We start from the raw sequence: 7306 nt of genomic DNA on the forward strand, positions 1-7306 counted from the left end.
GGAGCCTGCTTCCCCACCCTCCGCCTGCCTCTCTGCTGCTTACTTGCGATCGCTCTCTCTGTCAAATAAATAAAATCTTTAAAAAAAAAAAGAAATCTGATTTTCTTATAGAACAATGACTAAAATATTAATCACATTGGTATGTATGTGCATATCAATTCCTTTTTAGAAGTAGGCAATCTACAAAAACTTTTTAAAATAATTTCTTATTACTACACTCATTCATAGAGAAGCTAGAATATATAGAAATGAAAATTGAAGATGGACCAGAACAAAAGCATTATATTTTAAATTATACCCTTCTGCCTTTTCTCTAAGTAAAGATAGCCTGGTATAGCTACTGATGTACATAACTATATGTTTTGGTATATAGATATACAGAACTATATATTTTTGTTGCATTTCCTCACTTAACATAAAGTACATATTTTTTGTAGGTCATTAAACATCATTTTACAACCTAAATGTTTTGACTATAGTATTCAAAAAATGTGTGTTCCACAATTTATATAATTTCTTATTTTTCTTGCTTTCACTTTTTTTTAAAAGTGATGCATGCTGCAAAAACAAAACAAGGTTGGTGAATGTTCCCCCATATTTCTCATGAAACAGCAGTGCTGGGGCACCTGGTGGCTCAGTCAATTGAGTGACTGATTCTTAATTTCAGCTCAGGTCATGATCTCAGGGATGTGGGATGGAGCCCCACGTTGAGCTCTACACTCAGTATGGAGTCTGCTTGAGATTCTGGCTCTCCCTCTCCGTCTGCCCCTCCACTCACTCTCTCTCTTAGTCTCAAAATAAATAAAATCTTAAAAAAAAAAAAAGTAGTGCTTTTGGACTAGTTGAATAAGGTTTCTAACCCTGTAAAATGTTTCGATCTCTGCAGTCGTAGTTTAGACTATATCACTGATTACTTAAAATTAATTCATACTGAGGGATTGTTGGGTCAAAGAATAAGCCTACTTCTACTATTTCTGATGCATATTGCCCAAATAAGCAGTGCACACTTTTCAGTATCTCCACCTGTACCAGGATTACCATTTTGAAAAAACCTTTCCTTACACAGCATTTTGAAATCAGTCTCCAGAACGCACCCCCCCAAACTCCCTACTTTTGTCCCCTAGTGTTTTGCTGACCAATCTTCTCCACTGCCTTTCCCAAACCTTTTGTGTTTTTCCACAGCTCAACGTCTTATGAAGGTTGTGCTATAACAATGTAATTTGCCTAGCTAGTATTTTATCCCCTTAGACTCTTACAGCCAAAGTGTCAATCAACTAATCTGATAAACTAATCCATGCTAATGTAAAAGGGCTCATTTCCAGCAACCTGTGTGCAAGATAACTAGTGCAATTTAAGGAATATAGATTATTTGATCCACAATGCATTTGATTGACCTTAAAGAACAGTGGTTCTCAAATTTTACTGCACATTGAAATCACCTGGGAACTTTTAGAGCTCCTGATGCTTGGGACTCACCTCCCAGAGATTCTGAATAAACCTGGTATAGCATAGAACTCAGGCATCAGGATTTGAAAAGCTCCCTGGGGATTTTAATGCAGCATCTGTGTTTGAGATGACTTCAGAAAAAGATCTCAAGTAGCTTCTCTTAGGTTATATTGGAGGATCCCAAGGAAAGAAAAAGTACAGTGAACAAAATCTCAATTATCTGACTCACCTGCACAAGATAAAGGAGATAAGAATGGGCATGAAGAGGTGCAGCATTTGCCAATGAAACAGAATAAAAGTAGCATCCATCATTCTTGATGCTGGGCACGTGCTGACTGTGCTAAGAAGTAGGCCAAGCTTCACCTCTGAAGTAGCTTTTGTCAATCAGCAAATCAACTCTAAAATTGCTTGGGTAACAAACTTCATGCCATGCAATTTAGTGGTAGCTCCCCAGGTTTCAATGAGATAAATCACTTCCAGTTTACATTTGCTTTACCGTTTCAACAAGGTTGGGCAATCCCACAGATTTTCTCCACGATCTGTAGTGGACCTTTGGAACAACTCTTAGAGATCTAACTACAAGTTCCAGACATCTAAATACATTATTAAACCTCATAGCAACCTTGTAAGGTAGGTTTTAAGCCTGTTTTACAGGGAAAACAGAGGACCAGAGAATGTTTGTAAATTGCCTGGCCTTGATGCCAGCAAGTGGCCTGGTTGGGATGGGACTCAGGGAAGCATACCTCCAGCAGTCATGTTTTCGTATTAACTTACAATGTGTCAAGTCACCTTGTCTTTTCCCTGCCACAATTTGAAGTGACATTAGTAAATTGCTTTACTGGGTAGAATATGCTACCATGTGGCCTGAACAATCTTTCTGATACTTCACAATTTAGAAGAAAAGGGATGAGAGCCACTTCTGGGCAAAACCACTCTCAAGACACAGTGTCAGGTGAGGATAACTGGTTACCTTATTTATCTCTGTGACTTGGCTTTACACCCAGTATCAGTCCCAAACGCCAGCTGAGGGCACATTTTATACAGAGGATCATCAGGTCCAAAGGTCTTGCCTTTGTTGGGTTGACAGCCTATAGTTGGGGAAGAATGGCTTTTCTCCGAACCTGACTTTTCCCAAATTACACATGATGGGGAAGACTTCTGGTGACCTGAAAACTAAGAAAAATCTCTGTAGCCAATATAGCAGTTGGATTTTTTTTCACATTTTTCTTATTCCTCTAACTAGTTATTCTTCTTTTTTATTGTCAAAGGCCATTATAACCCACCCAGGTAAAGACCATTTAAGGTCTTTAAAAGAACCTTTAAAGGATACCACTCCCAAATTATGTACTTTCTGAAGGAAGAGAGGGACTTCAGGGCTTCCTATGTGAAGACCACCTTTCTTGGGGCAAATGCTAGAGAAGGGAATGGTCATTCTTCCACCAGGTCAGCATTACAGTTAGCAGGAGGGAAGAAAGCGGATCTATAACTTCATACACCATTCCTAAGAGACAACAGGGAACGGAAAACATGGCTGGATTTAAGAAAAACAAATCGCTGGGGTGTCTGGCTGCCTCAGTAGGTGGAAGAGGTAGCTCTTAATCTCAAGAGTTGTGAGTTTGAGCCCCGCATTGGGTGTACAGGTTAGTTAAAAATAAAATATTTTAAAAAATAATTACAAAAAAAGAAAACCAAATCCCTAGTAGGAATGTGCTACAATACCCTACTTTGGGGGCTTTTTGATAGGACAAAGCCTCAGAGACTCTGTGATTTTACACACAATTAGAATGGACAGGGAAAAGGAACATCAGCCCGCTAGGAAAATCATGATTTTTTTTTTCTCTCTCTCTTTCTCTAGTCACACCTGAAAAAAAAAAAAAAGGAGCTTACAAAAATAACCTGAGATTAAGAAGGGTTAGAATAATAGGACCCAGCCTTGGCTGCAGACTGTAGTTAAGATTTTAGATTCTCTGGCACTAAAATTAATGTCTCTTACTGTAGAATAAACTGCAGACAGTTACACTGCACTGTCTACAGGGAAAAGAAATCCATCCCCATGGCACAACAGACAGAAATGCTCCCCTGCCAGGGTGAGCAGGAGTATCCTGGCTCAAAGATGATCTCCTTGACAATCAAGGACAGAAAAGAAATGTTGCAGGGCAGGCAGAAAACAAGTGCATCACGCGAACCGCGGCTGCCGCCCCCTCCACCGCCTGGTCTCCGGCGAGGCAGCCAGGCCTCCTGGCCTCCTTCTTGGGCTGAGCTGATAAGCACCGCGCACGAAACGGGAGATCACGGGAGATCACCGCGGTTACTCAAGTGCTCACAGGAGCCCTGCCAGCTGCCCCCAGGAACAGAGAGCTCCACAGTCAGGGGACCTCGGGAGATCGCCCGGGCCCGCTTCTGCTTTTAAGGTGGCTGCACACGACCAGGAATCAGAGCCTGTTTTCCCCACAGCCTTCCTAAAACATTTAACTCACTCTCTGCTGGCCCCTACAGAAGAAGGAAAATGGGGAGATTTTATAAAAATGCTGAAAGGTGTTTTTATTTATTTATTTTTTTGACGTTGCCAACCAAGAAAGAGGGGGGATATTTAGGACAGACGAAGGGTTAAACAGTTGTCAAATTCTATTCAAGAACTTCACCTTCGCGGCCACCGACGCAGAGAAGATCCAGATCTAGCCCGCTGCTAGCGAGGAGGCAAATGCGACACCCCGAAAACGCCAGACTGAACCACCTTAAAAATCGATCGCCTAATTGCGTTAGAAAAATATGCGTTCTCCCGGGACGCGGTCCGGAAATCTTGCTTTCCCCCTTCAAATATTACTTAAGAGGAGGGAGAGAGAATCAGCTCTGGGCTGCGTCTCACCACTTGCTGTGCGCTCCGGAAAGTCGCGTCCAGCAGCATCAGCTTCCAGGGATCCGACAGGGAGCTGGGCACGGGGATGTAGATGTAATAAGCAACCAGCGCCACCAGGGCGGTGAGTAGGACACAGGACGACCTCATCCTCCTCCGGCTCGGCGTGTCCGCGGGTGGACGAGGAGGAGAGATCGGTGCCACCCAAAGACCTCCGGCAAGTTTCTGTAAGGGTCAGCCGCTCGTTCACCGGGTTCTTATACGCCCAGGAGCCAATCAGAGGCGGCGTCGGGAGGAAGTCGGAGCGCTGACGTGCCTCCTCTTCGGTGTCCTTGCAAAGTGTTGCAGCCACTCGGGGTTTGAGAACGCTCGCGGGCTGCGCTGGGCGCAGCACAGCGGACTCTGGAGGACACAGATCTGTATTGCACGCCCGTAACTAAGGGCTCGCTCCTGCAGGATCCCAAACTAAAACCCAGAAGAGTTTCAGTGTGATGAGTCTCTGTGTGTGTGCAAAGCCCGTGGGCCACTCTGACTCACAATGGAGATCCTGAGAAAGAATAAAAATACACTGTCTTGTAGAGCCAGACTTGCAATGGAATATAAATTCTAGCTGATACGTGCTGGAAAAAGATACTAAATTCCCATAGTTCAATCAGTGACAAGCCAGTAACCTAGCTAGCATCCAAGTCTTGGTTTCCAAATCTGATTCGCCAGTGAAAAGAACCAGGACTCTGATAGCTCTTTGGAGGAAAGGGTGATTCCAAAGCCGGGACAAGTAAAGTACAAGATGAGTCTGTAGTGCTAGAAGGTAAGGAGGTGCTCAAAACTGATGGGACTGGTCAAAAGGACACAGGTGACAGCCTGAAGGATCTCCCAATAGCTAAAGGGGGGGTAGTTTTAGCATCAAAACAAATAATTAATGGATTATAAATAACATAAAAGCCAGAAATCTATACTAATATACAAGAATAAATAAATAAGGAAATGCCACCTGAAAAAAAATTCTTTCAGTGGGTCAATGATAGCAGAAAAATCACTTGAGTCCACATTTCCGATGGGGGGAGAGAGGGTGGATATAGAATGGTCCCAAGAACTTTACTAGCAGAATTACAAGCAGAGATCCAGGAGGAAAATATTTGGAAGAACTGTTCTAAGGAAGTGGTATGAGGACAGCTCCAAACTTATCAAACTAGGCCTTAAAACACTTGGTACATATAATTTTTCACCTTAATATAGTCATTTAAATTTAATCTGATCCAGAGAAGTGAAATAGTCCCAAGTATGGGACTGATAATGAGATTATTAGGAGAAAATGTGTTTCTTGTTCGAAGTTGGAAGAAAACATTTATGTAAAGAGGACACTTCAGTGACCTTTCAAGCGTTCAAGTTTGAAATCATTGTTTTGTAGCTTTTGTTGTAGGTACTGGTTAAGCACGTAACTCTAAACAGAAAGAGTTGTATATGTTTGTGGGTGAATGCATGTGTATAAAGTTAGAAGCTAATTTTTTTTAAGATTTTATTTATTTATTTGACAGAGATCACAAGTAGGCAGAAAGGCAGAGAGAGAGAGAGAGAGAGAGAGAGAGAGAGGAGGAAGCAGGCTCCCTGCCGAGAAGAGAGCCCAATGTGGGGCTCGATCCCAGGACTCTGGGGTCATGACCTGAGCCGAAGGCAGAGACTTTAACCCACTGAGGCACCCAGGCACCCCTAGAAGCTAATCTTTATAGGTGATTAGAAATAATCCCAGAGATACCAACCAAACTGACTATTGAATTAATATAATTTGTTTTCAGGTAATCTGTAAAATAATTCAAAGTTTTACTTTGTAGATTTTGATATTTTCTTCCTAGATTTTGATTATATTCATAAAATCATAGATCTTAGAGCTGGTGACAAACTGCAACAAACCCCCCACATCTGACTCATAGCTTTTATCTTTAGCAGTAGTAACAAGCTCAGTTTTATAGATGAAACTCTCGAGGCCGAGAGCAGCTTGCTCACAGTCCTCCAGTTTGTGAGCCATAGAACCAATATTTACTTCTCCTGCCTCCTAGTGCAGTACGATTTCCCTTAAGCAGTACACTAAGAGACAAACCAAGAAGGATGGAAGGAACCACTGTAACTCTCCATGCTTCTGTAAATCTCAGAAGTTTAAAAAAAAGAGAGAGAGAGACCACTTTGAGATAAATTTAAACATCTTTATTACTTGTTTCCAATACTTCATTTATTCAACATATATACCTAGCCTAGGAAATAAAATAAAGCCTAGGAAATAAATACCTAGCAAGGCAATAAGGTCTCTGCTTTTTTTTTATTTTTCACACTTGGTGGTGATGGGGGCGGGCGTAGGGAGAATGTAAGGAAAGTACAAGAAGATGGTCTGCAGTAAGATACAAGTTGGGGCCTTTGACCAAAGATATTTATTGCTTAAAACTGGGCACATTCTGTTTTCTAAAAATTGCTGTGCTCTCCAGGGAACTGAATGTTATTCTGATGTCCTTGGTGGATCTACCCACGAGAAAAGGGGTAGCCTATGTAGATGACTGGGCATAGTTGTTGGTCTTGAGGTATATCTGATGGAAAGTAATCAGGGTTCCAGACAATCACATGTGAATTTGAATATCCTCTTCAGGTAAGTTCCAGACTCCTTTCCAGACCTCACTCTGGGCTGGTCTGGCTGCCTCTGCCTACCTCTGTAACTCTCCTCTTGCCCTCTCCATCTGTCTTCTATGCTGCAACCACACTGGCTTCCTTCCGATCAGATACACTAGGGCTTTTCTGCCTCGGGATCTTTATACATGTCACTCCTTGCTGTTTCCTCTGCCTAGCGCTCTGTCCCTATTTTCCATCCTCATTGCCTCATTCTTAATACTGAGATCTCTGCTTAGGTGTCACTTCCTCTGAGTGACAATATTTTGTAAAGTTCAGCATGTAATTGGGCCCTGAAGTTTGTGAGTACCTACTGTAACTGCTAAGTGACTACCTATCAGTCTTATCTTCCTCACA

General features: G+C 42.2%; 1 protein-coding gene across 1 annotated transcript in view; it reads right to left on the reverse strand.

Moving 5' to 3' along the window:
• Window positions 1-4546, reverse strand: part of NCEH1 (neutral cholesterol ester hydrolase 1) — a 57088-nt gene extending 52542 nt beyond the window's left edge. The window contains exon 1 of the mRNA XM_080815425.1: window positions 4313-4546. Within this exon, the coding sequence (XP_080671551.1) occupies window positions 4313-4450 (138 nt within the window). The 5' untranslated portion in view covers window positions 4451-4546. The remainder of the gene's footprint in view (window positions 1-4312) is intronic.
• Between the last annotated feature and the right edge of the window lie 2760 nt (window positions 4547-7306).

Source organism: Martes martes (assembly GCF_963455335.1).
Source record: "Martes martes genome assembly, chromosome: 1".
Taxonomy (NCBI): Eukaryota; Metazoa; Chordata; class Mammalia; order Carnivora; family Mustelidae; genus Martes; species Martes martes.